Source organism: Ceratina calcarata, unplaced genomic scaffold (genome assembly GCF_001652005.2).
Source record: "Ceratina calcarata isolate Rehan_Ccalc_2016 unplaced genomic scaffold, ASM165200v1 scaffold141, whole genome shotgun sequence".
NCBI classification, from domain to species: domain Eukaryota; kingdom Metazoa; phylum Arthropoda; class Insecta; order Hymenoptera; family Apidae; genus Ceratina; species Ceratina calcarata.
In genome coordinates, this window is record NW_017135228.1 from 270,572 (window position 1) to 286,339 (window position 15,768).

The 15,768-nt window shown below is 41.9% G+C and overlaps 1 protein-coding gene across 3 annotated transcripts in view; it reads left to right on the forward strand.

Annotated features, from left to right (window-relative positions):
* Positions 1–4,215: 4,215 nt before the first annotated feature.
* salm (spalt major) overlaps positions 4,216–15,768 on the forward strand; it is a 67,022-nt gene continuing 55,469 nt past the window's right edge. For all 3 annotated transcript variants that reach the window (XM_018033571.2, XM_018033589.2, XM_026818264.1), the window contains exon 1: positions 4,216–5,227. In XM_018033571.2, the coding sequence (XP_017889060.1) occupies positions 5,125–5,227 (103 nt within the window). In that variant the 5' untranslated portion in view covers positions 4,216–5,124. The remainder of the gene's footprint in view (positions 5,228–15,768) is intronic.

The following is a 15,768-nucleotide window of genomic DNA, read 5'->3' on the forward strand; positions in this document are numbered from 1 at the left end:
ATCGAGCCAGGGACGAACCCTGGCCGAGCCGACTTTCACCCCTAAATAGCTGGAAGAAAAAACAGCACGTAAAAATTATTTATTACGGTACCTAACCTCGGCTAGATATACCAGAAAGGCTCGGGACTGTTTGGAAAAGGCGCGTGAAACAGGTAGAGAGCGATGGTGAAAATTCCGCCACCGCAGGTGTCAAAACCCGACGACGCGGCGCCGGCGCCTATTCCGGCCACCCTTTTTTTTACCGTTTTACCTGCTCCGTTCGGTGGAAACGCCGCGCTGGTTGGGCGCAACGATCGTTGCGCAAAAATTACGGGCCAGAGACAAAAGAAGCGGCGTTCCGAGACTCAAACCGGGGTGTTAATGCTTCGTTCGTGTTTCGCGGGAGGGTGTGTTTGCCGTTCGTTTAGCGGCCGCGTACCTATGCACCACCTGAATTTCGCGTCTCACAATGCGCATGCAAATAGGCTAGGAGAAATGTGCATTTTGTGCAACCGAACCAGTCCTTGTTCTTCTTTTCAGTAAGAGTGTATTTAAAGTGGTTCTATTCAAATCCAAGACACTTCAGATAATCAAATTGGTTAGCAAATGTCTCAATTTCTATTTACTAACTTATAATTATTAAATATGTAAAACGACAGAAAAGAAATGAACAGAAACTGAATAATTTATTATATTATATTATTTTTCAGATAGCAATGTACACATCGGCACGGTTAAATATCGTTGATGATAATTCACTGACAATAATGCAATTGAATTTATTGGGTAGCTGCGTATATGCAAAATATATGTAGTACACTAACCGTACCGCGAAGTATCATAAGGTTCTCGAATAAAACCACTGGTTAAGTACATAGCAGCGGCCGATAGCCCGAGTCACGCAACTAGGCTAAGTCATATCTCACTTTAGATATACATAACGGAAAGAAACAGTACTTATGGCTGCAAGGCTGGCTGGAAAGGTTGAATGATTTAAGGAGATGTAACTTTTTATGTTCCGCTGTTTCCGCGAATACAACGAGATGCATCTACAGCGGCGTAATTTAATTTTCCGTTTCTTTTCTCTTTTTGTTGACTTGCGTTCCCCGATAATTTACAGAGTATAAAAACGTCGCTAATATAAGGTAACACGTGTGCAACATCTGCGAGTTCTTTCATCCATAAGGAAAAATCATTCACCTTGCATATTCTTGTACTTATTTGCATTTTCATAAGATTTCGTCTAGACAAGAAGGGAGTGCAAACACTTTTGATACCCACAGGCTATACTTATCTAAATTACTCATTACTGAATGTAACACGAAAACACTGTACCGTTTCATTCATCGACTTTATGACCGAATATTCTATCCGGCCGTAGCCGCGAAACGGGCGCTTCAAAGATCAGCGGTGCGTCACCGCAAAGAAGCAGCATATCGCACAAAAGCCCCGAAACCCGCAAAAGGAGTCAATGTTTCTCCCTCGTGAACGAAGATCCCCGGCGCACCGCACGGATCCGAGATGCAGCCCGGAAGGCTCGACACAGAGGTAAAAAAGACAGGGGGAGGAAGAGGTGGACGAGTGCGCATTTTCAGACGATAAAAGTGCACGCAACCGGCGCGGCAGCACCTGAACCTTGGACCTTCTCGCCTTACCCCAAACGGTCCCTCGGAATCGTCGATACTCCTACGATCCACCTGTTCTCCCCCTCCGGCATCGCATGATAGAGTATAACCGGCTGGTTCAAAGCGAAACGGGCCGGCTAAAAGGAATAGCTGAGCCTCCGGGACTCTCCGGGGCTCTCGAAGATTAAAGCGCGCTGACACCTTAAAGACGAGACCGGAATGGGGCCAACGTTTCCAAGTGGCGAGTCAGCCGCCGGACTGCTTTTTTTCCCCGAGAACGCTATAAGGGTTGAATGGCAGGGAAAGGGTTGCTCGTATCGCTAAAGATTTACAAGTAACGATTGCGGATTCGCGGTTAGGTGCTTTTCGATGCTGGAACGTATCATCAAGTAAATAAATTCAATAAACCCATGTCAATTATAATAAGCTTAATTACAGAAAAATCTACGTATCAAGTATTTACAGTCTTTGTATCTTTGAAATTTTTTTGAGGCAATGGTCATTTAATGTACTGAATGATTATCACAGAATTTGAATTACTAGTACACAAAAGTGCAATTGTTGGAAGCATTTAGTTTCATCTGGAAATAATAATTTCTTGTCAAGTCATCTGGGAAACAAGTGAGCTCTGTCTATTAACACAAGGACTCGTTTAAAGTGTTTCTATTAAAATTCTCAAGTCATGTGAATATGCATATTAAGAAATTCCAATTTTTTTTTTACGTACATTACTACGGTTTACGAAATTATGCAGTTGTATTAACTATGACTAATCACTTAAGGCTTTTCACGAGGAAGCCAGAAGCCTGTTATATCGTATCGTCCAAGTGTTTACATCAATTTAAACTAATGTCAGCTACTAATTTATAATGCAAATAGCTGTCGCTAATAAGCAAGCAATTCTTTTCTTCGACATGAGCTTACATGCATGTATCAATTTTTATTCGAGGCTGTTCAAGTGAAGACTGTACGTTCGGATCCGATACAGGAAAGCGGATCGCGGGAAGACCGGCGCGGAGCGACGCGACGCCGAGGAGGAACGTTTCTCTGTGACGCGGCGCGTCGTCGCTATAAAAACCTCGTCAGCGCGACGAGAATACAATCGGCGTGCGCGGCCGTGCGGCACGCGCGGTAGGGGAAAAGCCGGTGGTAGAATATTCACAGGGCATATAAAATCATAGAGACACGAGTGCCTGCCGGTATAATAATGCATAAGGGGGTGTGGCGTCGTTCGACGTAGGTAACGCCCTCCGACGTGGCTACCACGGCGGGGAGAAACGTCGAACCGGAAGGGGAAAACCGACGGTGAGACCGGCGCGAGTGGGGGGTAGAGTTACAGAAACACAACCGAAGCCGAGGCAGAAAATCATCCGAGAGAGAACAGCCAGTCCGTCACCGTGGAAATTCTCCTCGCTTTTCCTTCGATCCGCGGGCAACGCGAAAACTGCCGATAAGTAATGAATGCAGCGCGGCCGGCCTCGTAAATTAACGATACCGGCGACGATACCAATTATCATCGGTTACTTGTCGTTCCGCAGAACCATGGTTTTCATATCGATTGCTTGTCACCGCGTCTCACCGGCGGCTTAATTACGTGTTTTTATTAGAGGAATCAGTTTTACATTTCTTTCTACAGATTATTGATAATTCGTGGTACATCAATAATATTTTGCTTGCGTTCGACGTTGATTGCCGAGCCACTTGTGGACAATAGAAAATAACTGGCGGACATTGAAAAAATTATGACGTCGGGATAAATAAATTTGATGAATGAATAGTGCCGAGAATTCTCTTGAACCTCGTGACAGTTGAGAACAAACAAGATTCCTTCTGGTTTATTCGTTAGCTCGAACAATGACGCAATTATAAGAACATTTACAGGAAGTTATTTGTTCCCGAATAAACTGCGTTACCATAATCATTCCGGCTGGTTTCTTTCACCAAGCAGCCTTTCGATATACGCACAGATTTCTCACTCTGATTTCCATTCCCCGAACCATTTCTTTCCGCGCCGAATGCTCGTTAACCAGCGATACGTAACGGTTAACTCGAAGCGAAAACATTTGAACAAATAAACAGGTGAATAGAGAACAGAAAAATTACCTGATGATTCCGCTGGGCGAATCTAGCCGAGCTAGGCGTCGATGAACATTCGTAATCGCGGTTTCATTCTCGATACTCGTTCATTCGTAGCCACTGGCCGCATCAAGTTCCCACGTTCCGAGGCAAGAAGCGATTAATTTACCATCGCATACATCGCGAGGTGAGTTACATAGCGTAGTAAATACGTTGAATAGAGGCAGCGAAGGAAGTCGAACGGTCCGCGGGTATGTAACTTATACCTGGATACTTTTTTTCGGTCTGTACTTATCGAATTGATTCAGATTCATGAGTACACGTTGAACTTGATCCCACCCCTGCCTCTCCTGGGTGCCGAGGAGCCGCGGGTGCCGGTTTGGGGAAGGGTTGCCCACGGTGGGGGGAGACGCCGTCGGTTGGGGCGGCAAGCGCGCGCAGTCCTCTCCCCGCCGATCCCACCACGGGCGCGACGGTCAGCGCAGGAGAGGGGCTAAGCGACGTCAGGCGCAGAGCTGGTCCGTCCGTCGTCCGGCCGACTCGAGGCACCAGAGCCCCGCGGATTTCGCGCGAGATATAGGACCATAAACACACGTATACATACACATACGTATACACATATATATATATACATACGCGCGTATGTATATACAGACACACGTACACAGGTTTCCGCGCACCTTACGTACCACGCAGGCACGCACGCAGGCGGGCAGGCAGGCCAGGCGACCGAGCCAGCAGGCCAGAACCGGGCACGCAACCACGCACGCACGCGGTGTCCCGCGTGGACGCAGGACGGACTGATAGTTTCGCGACGCAAAACGGTTCATGTGACACACGTGTGCGCACCACCGGTCATCGGGCGGTCCACGGTTTCGATAAAAAAGGAAAAAGAAATAAGTTCAGTGTGTGAAAACGTACATAATAATAATAATAATACAGTGGAACAGAGGGAAAGGGATCGGCGGAGAAAATAGTCGACGCGAGGAGCTACGTGCCGTATTTTTATTTTTTGTTTTTTCATTTTCATCCTGAAGGAACTCGAGTTCTCGGAGTGTCGCGCGATTCGTCGCGGGATGGCTCGGGTGTGTCGTTACTTTCGACCGTGTTAAACCGGGTGAACACGGCCTGTCCGCATGGGATCGTTCAGGAAGTGGATTAACGCGCGCGGGGAGGTGCGGCTCCCTGACAAGTGTCGATGGTGAAGTACAGCAGTGAATCGGTTTACCCGCGAGAGGAATCGACGAGTGCGGAACCAACGACGACGACGCGGTGGTCCTCGCCGCGGCGTGGACCGTTTATGTGTCGTCGGCCCGTCTGAGCGAGATTTTTTGCCAGCGACCAGCGACGAGACGCCCCGCACCCGTTGTTCCGATCAACCACCGCGACGCAACGTGACGAGCGCGAGACGAGACGTGAGCCAGCGATCAACAGGCCAGAAGGGATGTCACGGAGAAAGCAAGCCCGACCGAGCCGTGCCCACCTCGAGGAGGATCTTGTCCAGGGACCTCTGCTGATCAATACCGTGGGAAACGTGAACGAGACCCGTAAGTGAGAAAAATCTACATTTATGCGTTCACCGGTGCGGCCCGTTGTAAAACCGTGTGGGGGTTCGTGGGCGAATCGTGGCCGAGTGCTCTTGTGGTTTAGATTAGGCGAGGAAAAAAAAGCACGTTCGAGTGCCCTTCCTACCGTAGAGTAGCCTTGAGTCCGTTCTATTTCACCGCATGCTGCGAGATTCGCCACGTGAAATCAACAGTGAATCGGGACGACCGAATTCCTCTGATTATGTCCGGTTAGGGAAATGTGAAATAAATTCATATCTGGCAAGTGGGCGAATTTTGATAAGGGATTAGAATGCAACGTGACAGTTCCCATCCGTGTGACGCGTTTGATTCGAAGCATATACTCAATTCGTTAAATTGATAGTAACAATGGTGTTCAAGATCTGGCGATGTTACTTAAGATTGTTTGAGGAAAATTGCATTTTTACTGCAGGCATTGAGCTAATCGTGCATCTATAAATGTCAGAATCATAGAATACTAAATTTCTCTTTGAATTAGATTTCCACGATAAATCAAGACTATAAAATGTACAATGTAAGTGGTGTTGATATGTTAGATAATTATGTGCGAAGCGTTTCATCGTTTTTCTTGGTACACACCTTGAATCGTAACGAATCTTAAATTCTCTTAATTCGAACATAAATTATTTCCTCGTTTTTCGTAATCACTTTACTCGTGTTTGTTAAATATTCTCCAAATGCATTGCTTTATGCAAGTTCGATATTTGCATCTAACATATTTACGATCCCTCTCGACATTCGAAGGTATTCATGTAAAACTTTCATCTATTATCAATTCTGATCTAAGATGACTAGCACTGGATCTCCTAAACTTTCTCTAAAAGATATTTTACCTGGTTAGGGATCTTCTCACTGGAATCTTTTTCATTAGGTATCAATTTTTACATTGAATCTCAAACGTTCATGTTGCCATTCTTAAGAATTATTGTCAGAAAATGAGGAATTAAACTATTTAATCCTGTATAGTGTTTTCTTTATTAAAAGAATTTGCATCATCAGATATTCAATAAAATGTGAGGCTATGAATTATATCATTCTTTATTTGATAAGAAAAGCTATTTAGTGAATCGTAGTGTTATTCGCTTGAAACACAGTTTGCAATTATCAATTATGGAGATTACGAATTATTAACATTACTTAAATTCTTGGGATTTAAATGTCCTAATTTAGAAATGTTCACGTCACGATTTCACTGTCTCCTTTTTCTATAATTTTGTATCTAATTTTAAGATAGTGAACAGAAATTGGGACGTTTACTATACGTGTCAACTGATTGAGAAACAGTTCTGATCAAATAGCACACGTCAATGTATGCAATTGCTTAATATTATTCCCCATACTCACGATTACAGTTATACATATTTACTATTCTAGTCTGAACATCATACAAGATAACAAATTCGTCACATTTTAGCATCTAAACGGAATAAGATTTCGACAATTTCTTTAATGAATGCGTTGATAAAAGTTGTAGTCAAGAGTTGTATAGTCTTCAGTGAGAAATCTCGTGAAACGTAGAGTCAGAACTCGGTAATAGCCGTCGGCAATGTGAGATCGGAGCCGCGTGTGTCATTGAAACTCGATTCGCGGTTGCTCACCGTCGGACTAGTCGCGCCGCGACGCTCCGGTCAAACTAGCCGCACGAAAAACCCTTTCTCTGCTTGTCTCTGTTCCAAAACCCCACCGAGTTCACTTCTCCGTGCCGGGTTTTACCCGAGAGGATCGTCTTTCCGCGATAAAGAAATTTCGTTTTCGTGCGCTCGGATCGCGATAAAAATCGAACGGGGCAAGCTGCCAGGATCCGTTCCGAAAACGCAAGTGCGACCAGACAACACCGAGTTCGATTTCCGAGTGCTTTGTGATATAGGTAGAAGACGCTTTGCTCGGTCGTCGGTTCCTCGGACCGGGAAAACGGGAGAGTTTTCTTCTTCCCTGGGTGCGATGACCCGCTCCGAAACACGTCCAGTGCGATGACGCTTGTCACTTAAATTTGCGAACACTTTGAAAGTTCCTCGGCTTAGTCGAATTGGGAAATGTCGAATTTATTTGTATCGGACAAGCTTTAAAAGAATTTATGAAAGCAAACTACATTTTTCTATTATTATTTTCATCAAATCATATTCTTGTTTTATTTATATTTATTCCTTAGCTGTTGTAATTACTGCACAAAGGAAATTAATTGCTACGTCCTTCATAATTAGTAGTTTCACTTGCATTAAATGAATCAGACTTTATCACGCAATGTACATTTCATAATAGAAAGATATAGGATTTTTATTTGTTTGCTGTTCTCATGCTGCTTTACGTGCATGTGACTTTTGTGCCCACCGTACGACGAAGTGCGTTATTTGTTTCTTGAATTTGAACTCAGCTACCGGTTCAGTGTTAGCTGCACTCCGCCACTCCTACCATGGGTCGTGCTTAATCCTGATAAGAGAAACGTATCTGCATTGTTTGCTTAAAATACTGCGGCCGTGTGACTAATAAACGAAACAGGATGGAATATCTATCTTGAGCTGATAATGTAGTATAAGAATGTCCAGAAAGTGCCTTTCTGTCAATTAGTGTACCTAGTCATTGTAAAAGAACAATTGGAACGATCGATTGGTAATATTTGAATTAAAAACCAGGAATGAATGTAACTTTCCCTTTCGTTTAAAGTTATTTGATTTGTGTTCTTACACGTTACTCAATCTTATATAAATTTGTACTTGATGCAGTTAATTAAAGAACAAGGATCTCAGAGATAGTAGACAATTTTACACTATTTGAGACTGGATATCTTCAACTGACAAAATGTTTCTTCGATAATAAATATCAAATAATGCTTTGCATATATCAAAATTGATTATCAAAATCGATAAGATTTTTAGTTTATCGTATGCCTTCCGCTGTTTTGGGATCTGGCAAAATTTTACAACTGGCCTTGATTCTTCGCGAATAATTTTCCAGTCACGAAGCCGCGAGTTCGTGAATAGCAATGACACGCCGTTACCTCACGTGAGGACCTATTTCGACGATATTTTTTAATCGCGCGTGACCTTCCGTGTCGACGATAGTCCCAGTAAAAAGTGTAACATTATGATACGAGGAGAGATTAAAAAATCGAGAGTGAAGATCTTGCAAATATAGGAATCAAGTAATTTGTTAAAACAAGAAATAGGCCTAGGGATTTCCTGAAATTCTAGTTAAAAATGTAATAAAGTTAATAAGTACATAATATCTCTATGTACAAAACTTGATATTAAACTTTCATAAATGACGAGTGATACACAGTTTAGTTTCTTTCAATTTTAAGTAAACGTGGCTCGTTTTTCTAGCAGGCGTGCAGGATTCCATGAGAATAAAATTTGGTTAATTTCTAAGAGGTCGTTATTTACTTTCTTCTACTAAACATCCCACCGGCTCTTTTCACTCACTAACTTAAATACTCGCCACATCGTTTTACACTGTTATATGGAAGAACAATATAACTCCTCCCGGCGGTTTTACGGATTTTCTCATACCAGTTTCTCTTCTTTATGAAGCGTAATTACGGTCATTTTTTATATTGCATTCATTCCTTTCTGCTCGACGCTGCGCTACAATAAATACCATCGGATGAACAAGTGACAGCGATAAATAAACCGTGGCGTACAAACCGTGAAAGTTGTAATCAGTGATGAGCTACGATATCTGAAACATTGCTATAGTAATATAAAACGAGCAGTAGTACAAATTTTTCGATAGAATTTTCGTTCTCATTGTTCTCGTTTCCTATTCTTCGACGATAACGAAGTAAATAAGCTTAACGCAAACACTGACCAGGTTTTTGTTTGAAACAATGAAAGTGAAACAGCGTAGGCTACGGTTTGCGCAGTTTTTCTATAGGCTCCGATCGGCTTTAATAAAATTAGAAGTTGCCAAGGGGGGGGTTTCACCGTGAAATTAACTCTTTAACTGCGACGGTGTAAATCACCGTCCATTGAAACGACAGCTTAACCCTTCACATTTCCAACGGCGATACCATTTTACAACTATTCCATTAAATCGTCGTTAATTTTACAATGTATTTTATAACTCAATACAAATGGCGCGCGACGTGGCCAGTACCCGTGCAGTGGAACAAGTATAAAAACGTCAAATATTTCTTTACGTCAGCTTTCCAGAAGTTTTTCAATAACGGTTCATTGCTTACCATGAATTACTGAGCGAACTCCGTTTATTTAATCTAAACTAGAAACATAGTATACATATAACCAAGTGAAAATAACGGTGGAAACGATAAATCGTTCTGTCTCGCGTATAGAAATTCCATAAAATGTAAAAGATGTTTCAAAGGATTGCCTTTCGTTCTTTGAACACTGCATTCTCACCGTTTTCACGTAACTTCTACTCTGTCGGCCTGAATTCCTCAAACTATCCATATTCGTCGGAAAAATGAGCCGACTAACGAGACGTTTATATCGGACGAAATGAACGAAATAACAATGCGAGTCGGCAGCGAAATCCGCGAGCATAACGAACTCAGTGAACGAAGTTTGCCGAGGGATCTTTTTCCATAAAGTTCGACCGGCTAATTGATTACTCGGACGCGAGTCCGAGGAGCGGCGAAATTCCTTTGAGAGATCGAATTCTGTACGAAACTCCGCGCGAGAGGCGGGACGAGTAAAAAGGGAATTGTCCGCGTGAAATTTCACGGAACCCTCGTGAATCTCCCACGGCACGCAGCGCGGAAAGAAACGCAGATAAGAAGCGCAGCGGTGAATGGTGCGGCGTGATAGCCTTCGGCTGGGATGCCCGTACGCGTTTCTTGTCCCGGGCCCAAGTTCCGGTATAGTTCGCGGTGCCAAACAGTGGGCAAACCATTAATCGATGATCACTTTTTTCTAAATTATGATCGCATTACAAACGAAATAGTATAATGCACTGAACGAATGAGTGTTTGAAAACTCGAGATCAATTTGTTTTCTATTTTACGATTTTCTGTAAGTACAATGTGATAAGAATTGATTCATAGATACCAGTGTTTAAATTTACTTGTAGAGGCTAAGCAGTTCATAAAACAGATCAGTAAACGAGTGGTTATAATATTGATTGAAGGCTACCGCAGGAAATCTAATTGCGATAAATCACATTTTACTGACTTTATACACTTAAGTTGGAATTTAAACTAAAAATAATTTGGCAGCGGGCAATCGTGTATTGGTAAAGTAAATAACCGTGAATTGAAAATACCTACATCGAGGAATAGTTGTTTTAAAATATCGGATCTCGCCGGCTATGAATAATCAGGCTGTAAAGTGCAACGTATTGCGACTGCAAAACAACTATTTTACGAAATAAAATAGGTTTACAAGTGTTAAAACAACGATCCGATTCTTTTCAAACGAGCAAATGTGACATTTGGAAAGAGGCGGCCCGTGCTAAAGATCTCGCGTCTGTCTCCGTTGTTATAAACCCTACGGCCATTGTTAGAACGCGAAATTTACGTCTGATAATAAATTCTTGAGAATTGTGGCAACGGGCTAAAGTAAACGGTGCATTTTTCGAACATAAATTTGTGAAAATTCTCGAAGTCTGCACGGAACGTCGTAAATCCATTTTATTTTCTCCCGAAAATAAAATTCGCTTCATAATAAGTAATTCAATGATTTCCGAGAAGTCGACAATTGAAAAGAGGATGGGAAAAGAAAATGAGTCATTGAGAAAAATTTAAAGAAACGATAAGCGTTGAGTTTCGAACAAAGTTTCTGCAAATATTTGACGATTATTAGTTTGACCGTCGAAACTGGGCCGATAAGCTATATCAGCGATCATAGTGCACAATGAATTATCGAATTTCCACGAAAAATGCTATCTATTTTAAGGGAAACCATGTGGAGATGACAAATCTCACGTCCTCAGTTTATCATTATCTGAATAAATAATTAACATCAGACACTTCGTTCTTAAAACTCGTTTCATTAAATATACGACATTATTCCAATCTCATTGAATATTGAAAGATTTCATGAAATATTAATAATTTCAAAATATTTTAAAAATAATCTGAGATTATTTATTGTATAAAACTATTTTTATATTTTAAGTAGTTCATCATTTTTATCCTCACTTTCGTATAGATTTAGTTAAGTGATTTCCATTGTACACCTGGGTATGATAATTCGATTTACCCAGCGTGCGTTCGATTCTAGTGGATCGGACGCGTCGACCGCTTCGAGTTAAGCAACGCTGTCGGCTATTTATTTTCGCCGGTAACCGGTCGGTTTATGCGTTCCTCAATTAAACGATAAACAGAGATATCGTCGGGCCACGGTGATACAAATTGGCGAACGTCCGGAAGTCCGTGTTTCTCGATTAATCCTTGGACACCGCGCGCATCCTTCCAGCTTTTTTCGCGGCACGCCGCCGTTCGTAAATGGCAAATCGCACGACGGTTTAATCATACTGAAGGAAATTTCTAATGTCCATATAACACGAAATTTATCTAATAGAAAATGTATTTGAATACCGCGAACTTTTTAAATGAAGAATAATTATAACTCCATATTACAAAAAAATTGAACAAATAAAAGATGAATATTTAGTACATGATTTAATTTTAAATATTACGGGAGTGAAGGAATACAATGAACATGATCGCAGGTTTCTGGTAATCGTTTGATCGGTCTCTTCCCTCGCGGATCGAAGTTATTGTCCCGATTGAATTCAAATCGGGGCGAGTACACGTACGCGCGTACCGCGGGGCTCGATCGCGATTAAATCGAATCGAGGTATCGAAATCGCGGGTACGACAGGAAAAAACTTGTAAACGCCAAGCGACCGAGAACTTCTTCTCGCTAATTGAGCGGTCTCTGATCACGCTGACCCTTCCCTGGCCAGTACATTTTCATTTCGTACACGCGTCTCGATTTTGAAAACGACCTTTTCATTTTTTAACAATTGTATGGTATGCAAATGATCGAGACTATAATACTTTTATATTATATATTATTCGTTTGTTTCATTAATCAAATTAATTTAAGAAACCACATTTTAACTTGCAACATAAATTTTATACGAATAACTTGTTTCACTTATTCAAATCTTACAAGACTGTTACTTACAGTTTAAAATTATGAAACTGCGTAATCTGAGGTATAAAAGTTATTCAGCTGTACGAATCGATAAATCAGCTTGCAAATTGTGTGATAACTGGTCGTCGTCAATTTCACACCTATACCGGCGCCACAATTTCAACTAGCCGATAGGTAATCTAATTCGCAAACGGTTCTAACTTTATCAAAGTAGATTATAAATCGCCTGTGCGCATGCCAACCATGTAATTTTGTTTATGAATCAATGCCGGCAGTACATAACTAACGATTTTCTTTCCGAACCGATATCAATCTCGACGAATCATTAATTATTTGCAGGTCAACAAGTCGCCTGTTAAACAAAGTGTTCTTGGAACCAATTATGCATATTTTATTCTGTATTAGATACAATATTGAATTTACATTTAGATGTCTCGGAGCCGGTCTACTAAAAGTTCTCATGAGACTCAGGTAGAGCTTTTATTCCCAAGTTTCGTTTTATCGTGCCATAAATTTGGAGAAGTTATAAAATTTTTATTCAAGACACGCTCGGACATCGAGCTCGCCCGTCCGCGTCTGCCCGAGCGCTAATATTTTTCGTCCACAGTGAATCCATGTACGTATTTCGTGTCTACATCGAAAATTCTCTAATCTTTTCTAAGACATCTGAGACGTGTCATGACAAATCGGGAAAGTTGAAGAACGTCCATCATAACTCTCCTGCAGGCTTAATTTATCTCTCGTGTGTTCGTTTTCATTGGCAATTGCCATACAAGCGTGTATGAATATTTTATGCCGGATGCCTTTATAATGAACAATCAATTATTACCGTGGAGATTGTCAGAGAATAGGTAAAAGCAATGTTTCATCGGGTACAGTCGTAAGTATATATAAATGACGGTGAAAATCTATACGTACATTAGACGATACTTCGAAATCATTAGCTGACGACAGCTGCGTGAAACAGTTTTGCCATTTCGTCGACAATCCGCTAACAGAGGAATGGAGAGCGAGCGGTCGTTGAGTCGAGTTGACAACGCGTTAAGGGGGTGTGCTGGCCCGTAATAATACGCCTGACAAGCGACTAAGCACCGTCTAACGTCGGGCTTGACTGCATATTAATAGATCACGACGTACGTATCTACTTGCACGCGTGTCCCTCGCCATCGTTAATCGTTATGTCTATCCGCGTTGCCCGTTCCGCGAGCTCCGCGAGCCATTCGCGAGCTGCGAGCTTTCACCGTTCCTTTTTCAATGGCTAGTTCAAATCAGGCCCTTAACGAGCAAGTATTTTCATAAAATTGTTCCAGGCATATTCCTTCTTATTAATTTTAGTATCACGATTATAATTGTTGGAGAAATGCATTCAAGATAGAACTGCCAAAATGTAACGCGACAAGAGGTGAAAGAAGTATTATTATTTCAAATGGAAGTTTTTCGAAAGTGGCCGATAACCGATAAGGATAGCCTCGATTTCAATTCCCTTAACGGCGTCGATGTCCAGGTGTAAATTAACTAAAACCAGCGATCCAGTTTGTAAAACGTTCGCGTATTGCGTAATCTACGTTGCAAATGGACTGATAGTGGCACGCAGCCTTATTCGCGTACGTGCACGTACACGTGCGCGTAGACATGTGTGCGCGTCTGTCCGGTAGTAGCCTAGTAGCTACTCGTCGATCGTCTTCTAGTCACCGTGATCTAATTTGCAATTCGTGTTTAGTAGTAGTCTTCGTCCTCCTCCTCCTCGCTGGATAGAAAGGGGGGGGGGAGGCCGATAGCCAGTAGTATACTCTGTCCTAGCGAATCGGCTTACGGTAATGGTCTACTTTGTACGTACGTAGCACGCTAATAGTAGTAATCTAATTAGCAAATCGGCTGTTACCAGTCTACTTTCCAAATTAACTTATAGTAAAAATCTAATTTAACTGTTGACAGTTACACCCCGCGCAGTAAAGCGATAAATTTGCAAAGCGTGAAAACGCTCGAAACGGCACGGCGGCGCGACCCGCGCGGAATTCGACGAGGCGTTACGTTGGGCGCATAAATATCGGCCGGGGAACAACGGATCCGTTCGGTATACAAATCTCCGTTCGGTAACAAGCTTTCCCTTCGCTGCTATTTACGGCGTTACGTCCCGCGAGGAATTCGGAAAATTCGGAAATTCTGTGGGGCACGCGAGCCTCCTATGCTCAGCGAAGGCAGACGTCAAACGGCGAAGCTTGAAGATGGAAAAGGTGAAGGGGAGGCGCCACCCCCGCGGGAATCGAACCCCGAATGGTTTCAAGATTCCATATCAATCGCACCCATTTCTCCCGTTATTTATTAACATTTGTGCAAATGATTAATTATTGAATAATTAGATTGATGATTAGACGTGATTACAATCTTATCTTGTTAACTGGTATTTTAAGTGATTCAATTTAGAATGTATTTATTGGTGAATGGTGCGAAGAGTAAGATACTGCTGTAGATTCCTTAGATTCCTTTTCTCCAGTGATTAATCACTCGATAGATCAGGTTAAAATGAAACGAATTGGAATTTGAAGAAACAGTTTTCATGATCAGTTCATAAATTGTATTAAAGAATTGTTACTTCATTTTTCGTTTACACTTATCTGTGGGAATTTATATTTATTTCTGATACTCGCCCATGCTGCTATTTATGATTTCCGGTTACAGCAACTACCCAAATGACGGTTTAACGAAGTTGCACAGAGTATCCTTAACCGCGTAATTCTGTCTATTATACGGGAGCCCAGAACAATCAGTCCGTGACTAGCAGGCTATAGTATCAGCAATAAGAGAAACGGTATCAGCGACGACCAGACAAATAACAACCGAGTCGCCATAACCGGTACCAGAAATACCGAAAGCTCCCATTAAGTTTTATTCCAGCGTGTCCGAGGGAAAAATTCAACCGATTAACTCCGTGAAAGCAGCGGCCAGCTAGTCGGATAAGTAAAAACAGTATTCCCGGGGCTTCCTCAAAGAATCTAATTACCTCGGCATAGGCAGCGAATCAACCAGTCGCTCGAAAATGTCGTCGCAACCGTCCAACTCACCCCTCGCATGTACGTTCGCACGGAAAGAAAACGTCTAAGAAAACTCGACGCTGGTCAAACCGCGGATAATAGAAAATAATAGGGTAGGGGTCTTAGTAATATTTATCACAAATTGAAGAAAATAGTTAACTATAAAAGATGTTTATTATTATCTTTTTTTATTATGCATTGAAAATATCTTTTCTTAAACAATTAATTCAGGTTCGTAAAAAAAAAATGGTAACACAAAGATTTAAATAAAAATTCCTCCGAATAGGCAAAAACTGTTCCACGCTGCCATTTTAAAATGCCACTGATCGATATTTAAAATACTGGAAAAATGTTGGGAAACGCGGCAGTCACGTTGAAAAAGAGATCGCCGCAGGTAGAATAAAAAGTAGGG